Raw genomic sequence first — 17,657 nt, 5'->3', positions numbered from 1 at the left:
AGCTAGGCAGAAATTCAGAAGCGGAACACATCTTGTCCAAGTCCAAGAGAGTGAAATAGACTACCCGGAAAAAGCCAGATGAGACATTCTTGGAAGAAATATTGCAAGGAAATGAGTATACTTGCCCTGTGCTCAAAGTACCTTGGAGGAAGGAGGCCAACCCTAAGGTACAATACGCTTTCGATATATCTAAAAATGAGCAAATCTTTGACTTTTTGTTGAAGGATAATCAGCTCCGGTTTTGGATATAAAGCCTATTGCAAATGGCATGGTTTTTTTGGGCACCAGGTTGGGAGTTGTATCGCTTTCCGAAACATGGTGCAAAAGGCTATTAAGGAAGGCCGCCTACGACTAGCCGAAAAACCAGAGATGAAGATCAATACGAGCCATTTTTGGCATAAATTAATGTTATGGGTGTACGGACAGGACACACCAAGAAAGAAATTATTCGAACGATTGGGGAGGTCCATAAAACCTCCGCGGAGGAATTTGGTTTGGGATCATCTTTCACCGCATAATACCGTTGCCGAGGTTAGCTTAGAGAAAAACGGCGAAGTGTGGGGGGTTACTTCAGTCGACCAAGTGGTGATAACTCCTCATGCTATACGATGGCCAGAAAGGCCTTCTAGCGATAGAAAGTGGGCGGATAACCGACAAAAGGTCCCACCATTGACTAGGACCCAATGACGGAGACGGCCACGTCGAATCTTGGCCGCTCGCCTCGCTGAACAGGGACAGCAGCATGAGCAGCCCTTCGGAGAGCTGAAGAAAATAATAGGGGCTGAAGAGACACCTCTGGTGAAGAAATTACTCCCCAGAAGAGGAGAAGGCTACGAGAATGGAGACCAAAACCAACCCTCCCGAAGGACAGTGCCCCGTCCTAACAGCATGCTCATCCGGAGAAGCCAGTAATGTCTGCCCTGGAGGACGAACCAATTATCGGGCTTTGGAGGATGACAAGACCTCAATTGCGAGTTTGGATATCATCGCAAGTGACCAAGATCTGGAACAAGCGTTACATTATGAAAAGGACTTTCGGATGAACACTATCGGTTTTTTGCCCAACAAATTTGTGGCCCCGGAGGTCCAACCTTCTTGTTTCCAAGGGGGACTTGTTAGTCGAAGAAACTAGCCTTCTATCATGGGCTGACCCGGAGTAGGAGGTGCCAAAAAAGAAACCCGAGTTGGTCATCTTTTGAAAATTGGCCGAGGAGTAAACGCGATATCTTAAACCATTGTTCCTAACCGTCTATCTCGATGGCCGTTAGATCAACAAGGTTTTGGTCAACGGAGGGGCCTCTGTCAAATGTGATTTCCTTGTCTACACTTCGCAAGATTGGAAAAAACCGTAGGGATCTGATCGCTACTGCCATGCGAACTACAAACATTACGGTAAATGCATATTCGGCCGCCGGTGTGGTAGTGGCTGATGTAAGAGTAGGGAGCCATACCAATCGGATGGCTTTCTTCATGATCGAAGGAAAATCGATGTACTTGATCATCCTAGGAAGAGAATGGATTCACAGTACCCAGTGTGTGTTATCCACCCTACACCAAAAAGTAGTATTTTGGAATGGTAATCATGTAGAAACAGTCGAAGGCAAAACTGATCCTGCGATGGAGGTCCATGCAGCTGAGGCGGTCTATCATTCGCCCAGTGAATATCCGCTTTTCATGATGTTGTGGGACGTGGATACATGGACATAAAGTAACCTCACAATGGAAGGGTTTAAAATTCATACAAAGGCCGACTCACGGCCCGTCCACCAAGCTGTTCGTAATGAATGATGACCAGGACGTATTGAGGGGCCTGGAGGGACAGATTTGCGAGACGTATGATGCTGCATGGAGTACTGGGTCTATCCCTATTTGAATCCTTGAAAGGCAGGCAAATCCTTCAGATCTACCGCATCCCCTAGAGGATCAAAACGAAGATCAGCCTTCATCGCCTATCCAGACCCCATCTTTCGAAGTGCAGGATCCTATCGATGAAATCAATCTCGGCGACAACGCAGTACACCGGATGACCAGAATCAGTTCTCTGCTGCACCCGGACCAGAAACAATGACTTATGAAGCTGAGAGTACTGAGACTGTTTCGCGTGGGATTATCACAAAACACTGGGTCTGTCCAGAAACTTGGTGGAACATTGGCTGCCCACCAAGCCGTCTTTCAAACCTTACAAACAACCCCCACGGTGTTTCAACCCGGAGTTGATGCCGAAGGTCAAAGAAGAGGTGGAATGCAAATCTTCCTAAGATTCTTCATGTTCCTTAGCCGGAGGTTGTGCCAGAACCATCTCCAATCAATCACATTCTTGTTCAAACTTTACAAACTATGCAACAGAGGATGAATGAATTAAAGGATCATGTGCATAAGGTAGAATAGAGGCAATTATTACAGAATCAAGCATTCCAACAATGATTAGCTCTGCCTGCGAATATCATAATGAATAATAATGAACCGTTTGCTATAATGGTCGGTTGTGATGGTCTTTGGTATGCCAAATCAGTGAATAATATTATTCTAATAAAACAAACAACATTATTCAACCGTACCTGGACCAGTGGGACAACTTCTACCCATTTTGTAAAGTAGTTGGTTGTCACGAAGATGAATGCATGTCCTTTTGATGATGGCGGATGAATTTTACCGATGACGTCCATCGCTCATCCTCTGAAAGGCCACGGCTTGAGAATCAAATGGAGTTCCTCGGTCGGGGCACATTGTAGAGGGCCATGACGTTGGAAAGATAGGCACCCATGGGTGTAATTGATGCAATCCTGTGAGATTTGGGGCTAGAAATATCCGTATCAGAGGATGGTCCATCTCATAATTGGGATAGCCCTATGTGCACTTCTGATTCCTTCATGTACTTCTGCCATTACTTTCATTGCTTCATCTTGGCCCAAACATCGCGCTAAGGTCCCGTCGGCTCGTCGGCGATAGAGTTCACCGTCGATGCATGTATACTTCAGAAGTTATTCTCGCATGTATCTCAAACCAACTATCCCGGGATCTTCCAATGCCTTGAGGAGCTCTGTGTGCCAGTCCGAAACTATGCTGGTAGTTAGGCATTCAAATTAGCCGATTCCTCCATTCAGTACCCAGATGCCCATTAGGTGAGGTCATTAGCCTCTGAATTATCCTCTCTTGGAATATAATCCAATATCACCTCTGTAAGCTGCTGGAGCAGACTGTGCACTTCCCGGAGGAGTTCCTGGAATCGTGGATCTTTGCATTTAAGTTCCTGGAGTCATGTATCTCAGCAATTCGAGTTTACAAAATACGATAGTTTCGACATACATCAAATAATACTCCAACTTCATGCATGCATAATATAAAGATAAACATAGTTTCTCGATACATGCATAATAATTTCATAATTATTCAAAGTCTTACTAAGATAAAAAATTGCTCTTTCTTGACGTGACTCATCATCTTGCGCGAGGAGGTATAAGGACATGCTTAATCTGTTCCGAAGCGGCCTATTGCGCTGCTCCCCATTAAAAAACCTCCCGACTTCCGCGTAGCAACATGGAGAACGTCTTCATCTTTCAACCGGCGCTGATGATAAATCGCCGTAAGAAATTGATCTTTCCTATCAAGCTCTCAAATTCCTTGAGACTGCATGGGGGTTCAAATTTCTGGATTGTCTTTGCCTTATTTTGATTGAATTTAATTCCCCTCTGATGGATGAGAAAACTTAGGAAATTTCCTATTTGGACGAAAAATGCGCACTTTGTCGGGTTCATTTTAAAGTCGTGCCGCCTTATCCGGCTGAAGGCCCTCCGGAGGTTAGCAAGATAGTGGTTGAATGCTCTTATTTGACCAAGATGTCATCAATGTATACTTCCATGCACTCGCTGATTAAGTCGTGGAAGATTGCATTTATGGCCCTTTGATAGGTTGCTCCGGCGTTCTTCAATTCGAAGGGCATTACAATCCACTCGAATATTCCGATTGCTCCGAACATCAAAACGTTGTTTTGTTGGCATCCTCCTCGGCTAATTATATCTGCTTGTACCCCGAGTACCTATCCATGAAAGACAAGATCTCGTATCCCGCCGTTGAGTTAACAAGCATGTCGGCGATCAGCATGACGTACTAATCTTTAGGGGTTGCCATGTTACGGTTGCGAAAGTTGATACATACTCGGACCTTCCTATTTTTCTTCATCACGGGTACGATTTTAGATATCCATTCCAGGTATTGGCATGTACGAAAAAAAATTGCCTTAAGAAACTTTTCCACATCTTCTTTGACCTTCGGCATCAACTCTAGGTTAAAACACCGCGGGGGCTATTTTTGAGGTTTAAACGGTGACTTGGTAGGCAACCGATGTTCAACCAAGTTTTTGGATAGGCCCGATATCTTGTGTTAGTCCCACGCGAAACAATCTTGATATTCTTGTATTAAATTCGTAAATCGATGTTTCTGCTTTGGGGGCAACAAAGAACTAATCCTGGTCATTTGAGGCACTGTATATTTGCCGAGATTGATTTCCTCGTGATAATCCTACGCTTCGAAAGATAGGGTGGCCCTCTTGATAGGCAAGGGAAAATCATCTTCATTGGGGTTCTCCGTGGGAGGCAACGGATCTGGAGGATCTGCCTGCCTTTCAAGAATTCGAACCGGGGAGGATCCAATACTCCATGTAATATCATATGTCTCGAGAATCCGTCCTTCCAGGTCCTGTAATACCTTTTGGTCGTTATTCATTACAAACATTTTGGCGAATGGACTGTGTGTTGGCCTCTGTGTGGATTTTGAACCCCTTCAATGTGAGGTTACATTTTGTCCATGTATCTACATCCCTTAACATCATTGAAAGTGGATACATGCTAGGAGAATAATAAACCGCCTCAGCTGCATGAATCTCCATGGCTGGATTAGTTTCGGCTTCGACCGTTTCTACGCGATTACTATTTTAAAATACCATTTTTTGGTGCAGGGTGGATGGCACACACTGGGTAGTGTGAATCCCAGTCTCTTCCTAAGATAGCCGAGTAAGTCGGCTTGCCCTCGATCATAAAAAAGGCCATTCAGTTGGTACGAATCCCAATTATCACATCGGCCACTAACACGCCGGTGGCCAGATGTGCATTTATCGTAAAATCCAAGGTCCGCATGGTGGTAACGATCATATCTCCTCGGTTCTTCCCAATTTCCCGGAGTGTAGATAAGGCCATCACGTTGACGGATGCCCCTCCGTCGACCAAAACCTTGCTGATTGTGCGACCATCGAGATAAACGGTTAGGAACAATGGTTAAAGGTGTCGTGTTTGTTCTTCGGCTAATTTATGAAAGATGACCAGATCGGATTCCTCCTACGGCACCTCATTTTCTGGATCGGCCCATGACAAAAGGCCAGTTTCCTCCACTAACACATCCTCTTGGAAATAAGAAGGTTGAACTTCCAGGGCCACAAACTCTCTGGGCAAAAACCCAATAGTGTTCACTCGAAAGTCCCTCTCATAACGCAGCGCCTGTTCCAAATCTTGGTCATTCGCGATGATGTCCAAACTCGCGATCGACGTCTTGTCATCTTCCAAGGCCCCGATAATCAGTTCGTCCTTTGGGACAGACACTATTGGCTCCCCTGGATGAGGCTGCTGTCCCGATGGGGGCGCTATCCTCTGAAACAGTTTGTTTTGGCCTCCATTCTCGTGGTCTCTTCCTCCAGGAGGGGGGAAGGGTAATTTCTCCATCTGAGGTGTTTCCTCAGTCATAATAATCTTCCCCTGCTCTCCGGAGGACTGCTCACACTATTGTTCCTATTCTGCAAGGCGTGTGGCTTGACGCTTCCGTCTCCGCCGTTGGGTTCTGGTCAGTGATTGGATCCTTTTTCGATTATCTGTCCATCTCATCATTTGGTGGCCTTTCCGGCCATCACATACTATGAGGAGTTATCACCACTTGTTCGATTGAAGTCACTTGCCACACTTCGCCATTCTTTTTAAAGCTAACTTCGGCCACTGTATTATATGGCGAGAGGTGATTCCATATTGAACTCCTCCGTAGGGGTTTATGCACCTCCCCAATCATTCAAATAAATTCCTCCTTAGTGCGGTCTGCTCAAAACTTGGCTTGCTACCTTATGCTGATCGGTTCCTCCTACTAGGGCGGATACCGACGTTATTAATTTGAGCCGGGAATGGCTCCGTGTCAATTTTCATCTCCTGCTTATCGGCCAGCCATAGAAGGCCCACCTTCATAGCCTTTTGTACCGCGTTTCTGAAAGTGATACAACTCCCAACCTGGTGTCCATACAAGCCATGTAATTTGCAATATGTTTCTCCACCCAATTCCTCATCGGATGGCATTTTATGGCCTTTTTAAATCGGAGCTGATTATCCTTCAACAAAATGTCAAATATTTGCTTGGTTTTAAATATATCGAAAGCATATTGTACCTTAGGATTGGTCTCCTTTCTCCAAGGTACTTTGAGCGCCGGACAAGTATACGTCTTTCCATGCGATATTTCAGCCAGGAATGTCTTCTCTGGCTCTTCCGGGCAATCAGCTTTGTCCTCTTAGACTTGGACAAAATGTGCTTTGCTTTAGAATTTCTGCTGTCTAGCTGCTGGGGAATCCCGAAGGAGTTGTTCTGCTTTACATGCTTTTCTAGCAAGCTTCCGGAGGTCGTTGTATTCCTATAAAGCTAGTTTCTCATAGAGCTGGCATGTCATTTTACCAATGGCCATATTAACCACTTGATTTTCAAGTATCCGGACCTGACATCACCTCTCTGCCCTGCGGAACCTCTTCAAAAACTATTCCACCGGTTCATCATGCGTCTTCTAAAGTTTGGTCAGGTCCGATGCCATCACCTCTGGCAACGGGCTGTAAAAGCATTGGTGGAATGCTCTTTCGAGGTTTGCCCATGTGTTGCACAAATTTGGCGGAAAAGACGCATACCACATGAATGCTGGTCCTGTGAGGGATAACAAGAATAGTTGGAGCTTAAACCATTTGTTGGTCCCAAATTCTCCTCCGCATTGTGCCGTAAATCGGCCGATATGCTCGATAGTAGACCGTGAGTCTTCTTCTGAAAAAATGTGAACTCCGGAAAACGTGCATCCGGGGGAGCGGATGATCAATGAAAACTTGATCCGCGAATGGCCGTGGTAATAGGGTCTAACGGGCAGCCGAATGGGGTCTCCATACAACCTCCAAATTGCTTTCTCGATGGCCTGTGGATTAATAATCGGTTGCAACGGGGGAGCAATATCGGTATATCCTCTAGGCTGTCCTAGACCTGGCTGGGTGCGAGGAAAGTATTATTGATGACCATGTGGAGGGTGACCGGAGGTGGACGTCCTCGATTCCCCTCGGCTATTAATCACGGAAGTGCTGCCGGTGGCGGGACAAGTTTACCGAACTGAATTGGGGACCCTGTGGAGGTCTTTACACATGTTGGGCGGCTGGTCTGGCGGGGGGAGTTTCGTGATATGTTGCCTGCCCCCTGGGTGGAGGCGGCATGCCCGGACCTGGTGCACTCAAGCCCCAAGCAACTTCTACAGCCGACGGCGTTGACCCCCATGGAGCCGGAGGAGCAGAAGTTGCCCCCCAGGGTGGGTTTGGAGGTGAGGCGAATGCCCCCCAAGTCATCTCCGGAGCCGGAGGAGTGGCCGGAGGTGATTAGGCCATGTACGGCTGTGCCCCCCAAGAGCCAACAGTTTCTTCTCTGACACGGACATTTCCTCGACCGTTCGCCCCCGCGAGTGATGTGGGCGCGCTCACACCACCGAATAAAGGATTATTTTGCCATTGGGTGGGCGGCAGTGTGTACCCGTTATTCCCCGGATGTCCCTGATGCGGCGGCGGCCTAAGATGGCCTTTGCCAAGGACCGCCAAGGTCCTTCAGCCACTGTCTCATCCGGGAGGTTATTATTTTTATTTTCCTTGCCTAGTATGGTGATGTTACCATACTGGAGCGTCGTTGGAGGGTGTTCAGACGTGTCCTCTTGTGTTACCTTCGTCGGAAGTGCATTTTTGTCATCTCTGGGACCGGCTTCCGGCGCTTTACCTTTTCGCTGCTCCTCCTCTCTCGCCCATGCGATCTCGTTTTGGATAGTTGGCTTCAAGACGTCTGCGAGATATTGGGAGAGTGTCAATGCCGACTTGTGGAAGGCCGTTTGGATCTCCCCCCGGATCTGATTTTGGAGGACTCTTGTAGGAATAGTCACCATCATTTCTCCACTCCTTGGAGCAGCAGAGGACTCATCCTACGTGAGTTCTCCAGGTGTGCGTAATGCTGAGATTTCACCGGTTGTTTCCTTATCTTTCGACATTGTAGATTTTTCTGGCGATGGTAATTTTCAACTCCTCAGTTGCATAAAAAATGCGAGACTCATCGGAGTCTCATCAAGCATACCGATCTGTTGTCGCTGAAATTCTTCGATGGCGGCCCGATAAATTTAGGCCAGTCGAAATCGACAATAATCGGGTTTCTCAGCCTACTCAATAAAGTATCCGGTCTAAATCTCACGCAAAAGTAAATTGGTATAAAGATTTGCAAGAAATGAGGTATTGTACCGAAGTGAAAAAATGTAGAAATAATGACAGAATGAATTAAGATAACTTGAACGGATGAAAGGAAATAATATGATTTAGTAACAAGAATTTAAATAAAGCAAAATCAATGAACTTATGCAAGGAAAAAGGGAATAAAATGGACTGAAGTTGTTGCTATTGCACTAAATCGAATGATATTCACTCTTTAATCGTCCCTTTTTTTTAGCCTTGTGCCACACTTCCCTTTGTTTTAGATCACATCTTCCTAATTTTTCTCCACTTCTATTTATTTTAGGAACTAAGGGTGTGTTTCTTTAGGAGGTTTTGGGAAAATTTGGGTTTGGGTTTGGGTTTGGTTTTTATTTGAATTTTGAAATGGGTTTGAATTTTGATGTTTCTTTTGGGTTTGAGTTTGGTTGGAGTTTAAGGAGTTTTGATGTATATTGATTTGATGGGTATGAATATAATAATATAAATGTATAGTATTTGTAGAATTTAATTATAAATTTATATTATATTTATATATTTTTTTAAATTTTTATTTATTTGTATTATAAAAAATTTATTATCTACAAAATGACATATATATTGTATATATTTTATTAAATTATAATTATTATAATTTTTTTATATTTATAATTTTTTTAAAAAAGAAAAAAGAAAAAGGACAGACTCACAGGCTGTCCCCAAAACCCCGTCCAGCCCCCAAAATTGGGCTGGAGAAACAGACCCTAGCTTCTCCGCTTCTTCCACATTCTTCATCTACCTGATCTTCCACATATGAGATGAATTTGGGGCTGGACTATTTTGGGCTCTCATCCGAGCTGGGTTGCTTCTCCTTCGAACCGATTTTGTGAGCTTTGGATCTTTTTTTCTCGTTCATTCGAGTTGGGTTGCTTCTTCTCTGAGTTGATTTTGTGGATCTTTGAGTCTGTCTTGTATTGGTTTGAATCTAATTCAATAATTATTACGGGGATAACAATTATACACATACATGAAATATGCAGCTAGGGAACCAGATCATTAGCTGTCCTCCCCTGAATCCATGTTAATGACCTCGACATCGATCTGGGGTGGGGTGGACTGGACGGACATGCACGCCTGTAGCCCATAAATCGTCTCATTAATTTATTTTACCTTGTATTAATTTTAAGCCTTATTTTTTTTGCGTGGATTAATATTGAGCTCTTTTTTCTTTCTTATCTAATTTTAAGGCTTGTTTTGTGATATAATTTGAAAGAATTTTTTTTTATGAAAAATATAGAAAATTGTTGAAACTTGACATAGGTTAATTTACCGTTACCCAACCTCGTAAAACGTCTGTGTTTTTTATTTGTTTTTTTTTTTTTTTTCATTTTCTCATAACATAAATGATATAAATAATATAAAAATAATAAATTTGTAATATATATATATATATAGTATTTTAAAATAAAAACCATGTTGAACAAAGCGAAAAAAAAAATACACCCTCAGTTTATTTCATTTAAGACACGTTTATTTATCAGCCTTTTAATTTGTAGATATAAGACAACAATTGACATGAGCAGCTTTTACTTTTGGCGCGTCCAGGACCTAATGTAGTTTTATTTATTTATTTTTGGTGCAAATCCGATAATTATTCCAAAAAGAAAAATTATTGTAATTCATTTTTTGAAGATAACAATTACATAATACTATTTATAATAAATTTGTATATGTAAATAATCGGCGTGTGTATATATATATATATATATATATATATATATATGGGTAAGGATATATGGGGATATGACTATTAGACTATCTATATAGATAGATAGATGATAGTCGGGAGATTGGTTGTTAATGATGAGTGTGGAAGGTTCCCTAATTATTAGGTGGGTGTATGTGTTTGTATCCCATCCCCATCCCTACTATATATATATTAATTTGTTTTGTAGCTGGGATGGGCTGCGGACAACAATATTGGTTGGTTGGTTAGTTATATTGTATATAATAAGAGAATTTTAAAATTAAATAGATAGAGTGCGATGGACGGGATCCTCTCCTTGTCCCGTTTTTGGTTGGACTTGGCCGACATCACGCCCGTCAACGTTAACACGCGCGGGACGAATTCTTCAAACTTAAATAATTGGCCATTATATATATACAAGTATATATTCTACTGCTGCTTCTTGCGATCGATCTACGCATGAATTAGTTAATAACGTTAACATAATTATATAGTACGTATATTAATGGTGAGGGCAGCGTACGTGGACAGGCGGACCGGCTTGAAGAAAGGGGCTTGGAGCCGAGAAGAGGACGCCAAGCTCCGGGATTACATTCAGCGCGGCGCCCACCCCACCACCACTTGGCGCCTCCTCCCCATTTCTGCCGGTACGCTACGCTTCCATCGGTTCTGTCGATCGGATCGGATCGGATGACCACCTATTTATATATATATATATACATATATATATATACCTACTTTTTCTTTCTCTCTTCTTCATTCATTCATTCTTATGCAAACCCGCCAGAGTGAATTCAACACTGTGCCCTAGCCTGCCTTGGCATGCATGGCTAGCCGCTTGGTTCTTCGTCTATAAACCCTAATTAACTAATTAAATCAAAACCCTAATAATTACCCCATCCTCAATCTCTAGATTAGATATATGCAAAGGCCGAACTACATGGGGACTAGGGGTGACTCTCCAACCCTCAAAATATATGTATTTTTTTATACAAAAAATAATAAAATTATGTATTTTATAGTAATTTGTCCCTCCTAATTTTTTATTTTGTAATTTAAAAAATCATAAAAAATTTATCCGTTTGTTGATTTATACTTTTAATCTTTAAATTTTATTTTTTATAGTAAGAAAATATTAAATTTTATGTAATTTTGTTGAAAGTTTTTTATAAAATATTTAAATTCCATTTTTACTTTTTTGACAGGATGTACTATGAATAAAAAAAATAACATTGAATCGGTAAAAAAAATCGATTTTACTTCTCCGGACTTTTACTGCTGGTTCCATCACTGGATATATGGATAAATTATTAGTATTAATTATACACATGACATGTATAGTATGGCCGCTCATACGTGTGATCTAGGTAGTTAGGTAGCTCGATTGCTAATTATTGTCAAACCAACAAATTAAATGAGTGTGTAACTTAATTGCTTAATCTTAAGCTGCAACCTTGATGATATATATATATATATATATATAGTCGGCTCTTAACATGTGTTCATAAGTGATCGTACAGGACCTCTAATTTATAGGGCCGTTAATATATATGTCAATATAATATATATAAGTATATATTTTAGTAAACTAATAATAGATATAAATATTACATTAGATATGTTAAAATTACACAATGAAATGTTTATTGAAAAAATAAAAATATTACAAACAGATTATAATCATTACCAAAACTTTTATCAATAATATCAAACAAATTTCTTTGACAATTAGAATAGTCATTAAATATACATATAAATTATATAATGATATTAAATTTGTTCAATTAAATTTATAGTCTAGTCAATTTTAATAAATCAGTCCTAAATTTATAGTCTAGTCAATTTTAATAAATCATCCCCAAATTTATAGTCTACTTAATTTTAAAATTAATTAAGGTCTTACTTACGTAGTTTTATATGACAGAAAAATTTTAAATGACCAACTTTAGTTGCAATTGTAAACGAGATTTTAGAAAAAATGGTTACAAATATTTGACTGATTAATTTACTTAAAAAATGCTAAAAGAACAAGAGTTTTTAAATAAGAATAAGTTAGCAATTTTATTTTTTTTACACTTATTTTTTAATATTGTAATTTTGTTGTTTGTAAAATATATAAAAAAATTTAATAAAATATTACATTTATTATTTAAAATATAGCTATACTTTTTAAGTTTATAAGGCCTATTTTTATATTTGCTCAAGACCCGTCTCTCTCTCTCTCTCTCTATATATATATATAGGCTGCTCTAGTGGAACTCGCCTACATAATACATGATGCTCAAGACCCGTCTCTCTTTTTATTGAACTTTATTCGTATTTTTTTTTGTTCGATTGTCATCTAAATTTATTTTTGTTTTTTTTTTAGTAAAAATAATTTTTTATATTTTTTTTATCCTAAAAATTATAAATTTATATTCTTATTATTATAATTTTTTAAAAGTTTATGTCCGACCAAATAAATATAGAATTGGATGAGATAGAGAGTGTGTAGATGTTGCAAAATTAATAAGGTTTTTTGTTATTTGAATTACATATACATATACATGCATGCAGGTTTGGCAAGATGTGGAAAGAGTTGCAGACTGAGGTGGATGAACTATCTGAGGCCTGGTGTGAAACGCGGGAATTTCACCAAGCACGAAGAGGATCTCATCGTCAGATTGCATTTCCAACTTGGAAATAGGTAATTAGATATTCATACACTACACACGTACTTGTACTTCATTCATTAAGAGGATTTGATGATTTATAATACATCTATCTTGTTTCATGCATATTGGTTGTTAAGTTGCCTTAGTTAGCATACACATTACACATATAATAATACTCTCTCCTCCCTTAATAGTTGAATCTTCTCTTTTGATTAGGAAGATAAAAATATTTAATTAGTTCATAAAAATGAGGTATGATATTATTTTGTATGTGATTAATTTTGATATTTAAAGTAAATGTAATATATATGATTGGATATTATTTTGTATGTGATTAATTTTGATATTTAAAGTAAATGTAATATATATGATTGGAAATATTAAAATATATATTTAAATATTATATAACAATAAAAAATATATACAATATAGATATCATTTTATATAGAATAAAATTTTCTATGATACAAGTAAAAAATACTTTTATTTATTTATAATTAACATAAATTAATTTTATAAAAGAGTTGGAATTTTAAATATAGATAAAAATATTTATCTTTTTAGAAGAGACATAAAAATAAATGGGGCTTTTGAGTGGGTGATTCATGATGTTGTATATTATATAATTAATTAAGTTAATTTATATTTGTTAATTATATTTTGATTTAGTAAATCTTTTTTAAAGTAGAAAGATGTCAATTGATATAAGACAGACGGAAATAAAAATAATATCAATTTTGGTGAGACGGTGGTAAATAATACATAATATAAATAATTTGATCACAAAATTATATATTAACGTAAAAAGCAAATATTGATAGTATATGATCCTAGTTAATATAATACATTCTCAAATTAGTTCCAACAAATATTACATATTACCGTAACATATATGTGCATATATATATATATATATATACATGAACCGACAAAAAATAAAAAAATAAAAACTAAAAACAAAAATAAACACATGAAAGGCATTCTATTTTAATTAAAACAATGCATTGTATGCAGTTTTATGATGTGCTTATAAAGGCTAATCTTTCAACTCTATATTGAGTTTGATTGGAAAAATTTGGTTTGAGTTTGGTATTAAAATAACGTTTAATTAGATGTTTTATAAGAAGAAAAAATTGTATTTTCTTCGGGAAAGCAAAATCCAAATAATAAAATTTTAAAAAAATTGATCTAAAAAAACAGACCCAATTTGTAATCTTATACACAATATTTCCGTCGAAACGACATATACTATATACTACCCTCATTTACTGCTTAAGTTTTTATTTGACTTTTTCACAAGTATTAAGGTAAATTACTATTTTATAAATATATAGTGTAATACAGTATTTCTATTTTACCTTTAATATTAAAGCAAAAGCAATGTAAAATGTAAAAAATACAAATATTTTGGATAGCAAGAGTATATTATTAGCATGTATTGTTTATTACATTTTATATAGTATGCTGTTTTACCATATGATAATTCATATATTTCATTTGTATTGTAATAATATAAAATGATTTTATATTTATATATTTGGAATGTTTTATTTATACATATATAATATGTTATCAAATCATCATCCTAAAAACAACCTACTTGTATTGTCTTGTTCTTGTATTTAGAAATTTGTAGTATTTTTATTGTTAGTCATTATGAATTGTAAATATATTATTAAATATTTAATTAATTCTATTTTTTTTTTTAAAAAAAAAAGAAAATTATTAGAAACAAGTAATCCATGGTATTTTAATTTATATAGTATTGGTGAAAGTGAACAAATCCTATTACTTTTTTTTTAAAAAAAAAAAATAAAACATAGAAATTCGCAGTTGTTGTCTAAAAAACGTGTAGTCGAACTTAATAGCCTATAAATTAGATCCGATATGAGAAGTCGCATTAGGCGAACCATATATGACAAGCAAGACCTGGAAGCGTCGGGGTTTGACCGATGACTTCACAGTCGAATCCATCCTCACACTACCAAACCATCCACAAACTAGATATATGTTACTTTGATTAACGAATGAGGTGGTTAACATGCACAGATGGTCACTAATTGCTGCAAAGCTGCCTGGAAGAAGTGACAATGAAATAAAAAATCACTGGCACTCCCACTTAAAGAAGCAATATATCAACAATCAAGATCCTACTGCAGTAGGTCATGTTGTTGCAGCTGCAGAGAAGCCATCATTATCATCATCATCGTCATCATCATTATCTGGTCAATCTGATCTTGGCACTTGGACAACAAGTGTTCATATTCAGGAGGAGGAACAACTTGCGGCCAAGGACTACAACAATGGTTATTCTTCATCTTCAGAAAACCTTAAAAGCTGCAGGACTGATGATATTGATGATGTCAACTTGGACCCTCTCCCGGATGAATTGTACTTATATGGAACAAGTAAGTAAGTGATTACAATTGATAATATTATTGCACCATGCATGCAACAACGTTAACGTAGTAGTAGATTTTCAAAAGTCTTGAGATGGATATATTTGTCTTCAGGTTATAATGCCACTCCCAATGCTGCTGGAATCATAAACACTAGTACCTCTACCACCAATGGTCGCCAAGATCACGATCAACAACTCGCTTCAAGGAATATCTTCAGCGTGACAAAAGCCCAAGCCGGTGATGATGATAGTGGAGTTAGGAGTATATATGGGTGCAAGCAAGTCGAGATGGACATGGACATGGGCATTGATTTCCCCATGATTCCTGCTACAGATCAATATTATGAGCAGCAGGTGCAGAAATGGATGGCTGACGAGGAGTCCGCCTGCAGTAGTAGTGGCACGAATTTCATGATGAATACTGAAACAGCAGTATTTTATTCTGAAGAAGATCTCGCATCCTATATTCCCCTTTGGCAACATACACAGTAATTCAGCTGTAACGTACGTAAACCCAACCCGTACATACAAACGTCTGAGGAACGCTAGCTAGCTAGCAATATTAATTTGAGAGAAGGAAATAAATTAATTACAATGGGATAGAAAACCATTATTGTTCTATATATATATATATATATTGGAATTATGATTCCATGTAATATGTTTTGAATTTGGAATAGGAATTGGAATGCGTAAGTTTGGTGTCTCTGATAAAAAATAAAAATAAAAAATTGTGCGCAGAGAAAGAAATTTAAAATAGTTTATATTGTCTTATACAAATAAATTTGAAAGTTTATAAATAAATATAGTTAATTACAAATAAATCAACACATCCTTTTAATAACTTCTTAAACGATAATGCAATGATACAATTCACATCTAATAGATTTAAATTTAAATAAATCTAATTCTAATAATAATAATAATAATAATAATAATAATAATAATTACTTCAATTAATCTAACATTCCACCCCTTAATTCAAGTGAAGATATTTTCAACTTTCTTCATCGCATGGAATTGATTGAACTTTCGCCTCCTGCAACGCATTTGTTAGAATGTATGTTGGTTGTCTTTTTTGTGCTAACATATTCCAATTTAACAACTCCTTTTGATACCAACCATGGTTCGCTCCAGAACCAGAACGGTCAATACAAAAATCCGATTTTTAGAAAGGATTTTCAATCCATACAAATCTTATGGAGAATAATTGTTATTGGTGAACAAGATAAGTTTTGAGTATCAATCGTGTTCGGAAAGGTGGGTTTAGGATTCGTCTATGTGGTGGAAGGGTTGGAGAAAAGATTTCGCCTATTGAAGAAAAATTGTTGGTATTATGCTGAAAAAAACTCAGCTTTGACCGGTATTGGAGATTTGGGGAGGAAGAACAATAGTGTGTTGGAGATCTGGGGAGGAAGAACAGTCCGCTCGGCGCTGCTGGAAATTCTCCGTGGAAGAAAGGGTGGAGACTTGCCATGGAAGAAAGACGTGTGATAATTAACTATATTATTACTTTGGAATCAATCACAAAATCATGTACGTATGTATTTTTGCATATTAAATATATTTATCATATTAAAAAACTCATTTATATAGTATAAAATTTCAGGTACTTCAAATCATAAAGACAAAAATGGCCAGAAACAACAAGTAAAACAGATTCTCATACAACAAGATAAGACTAAACCGCACATTGAAGACAACGATACGGACTTTAGGAGGGTTGCAAGTGCCGATAAATTTGATATCCACCATATTTTTCATCCCTCAAACAGCCCGTCTACTAACATAAATAACTTAGGTTGGTTTCAGGCAATATAATCATTACAAGTTACAACAACAAGTACTGTGGATAAATTGGTAGTTGTTGTTACAAAATCCTTTTAGGAATTGACCCACACAATGTTGAATAATATTTTCTTAAGTTTGCAGGCTTGTACTAGGGAAATCATGGCATGCAATGGTGAAAATAACTACAAACATCATCACATTGGTATAGGGGCTATGACAATAACTAATAAGTTACCTACAAACTTGGAGATTGAATGAGAGTTGATCAAATCAAGTATTGACACCCTTATCAGGGCAAATGAGACTCTAGGTTTGGAGGATTTTATTACATACATTGAGAAAATAATTTGAATGACCGAAAAGGTTTTGTCCAAGCTTCATATTTTGTAAATAATAGTGGAACTTTATAAAATGTGTATAAGTAGGTATTTTTTTCTAAATGAGTTTGATAATGACTAATAATATGTTATTGGCAAACAATGTAAAATTAGTTGTAATACAAACTCATCAGCATTTGCAATGGCAACACATGAAAAAAGTCCATCATTTAACTAAATTTTATGATTTCATTTTTCACA

General features: G+C 37.7%; 1 protein-coding gene across 1 annotated transcript; it reads left to right on the top strand.

Moving 5' to 3' along the window:
- Positions 1 to 10,714: 10,714 nt before the first annotated feature.
- On the top strand, positions 10,715 to 15,780 carry LOC127258491 (transcription factor MYB10-like). The gene is made up of 4 exons (XM_051285340.1): positions 10,715 to 10,880; positions 12,790 to 12,919; positions 14,937 to 15,295; positions 15,401 to 15,780. Exons 1-4 carry the CDS (start codon positions 10,739 to 10,741, stop codon positions 15,778 to 15,780), a joined length of 1,011 nt encoding a protein of 336 aa, XP_051141297.1. The 5' UTR covers positions 10,715 to 10,738.
- The last annotated feature ends 1,877 nt before the right edge of the window (positions 15,781 to 17,657 follow it).

This window comes from Andrographis paniculata, unplaced genomic scaffold (genome assembly GCF_009805555.1).
Source record: "Andrographis paniculata isolate CXL003 unplaced genomic scaffold, ASM980555v1 Contig59END, whole genome shotgun sequence".
NCBI classification, from domain to species: domain Eukaryota; kingdom Viridiplantae; phylum Streptophyta; class Magnoliopsida; order Lamiales; family Acanthaceae; genus Andrographis; species Andrographis paniculata.
The sequence above is the reverse complement of the archived record's forward strand: the minus strand, read 5'-3'. Positions and strand labels throughout refer to the sequence as shown.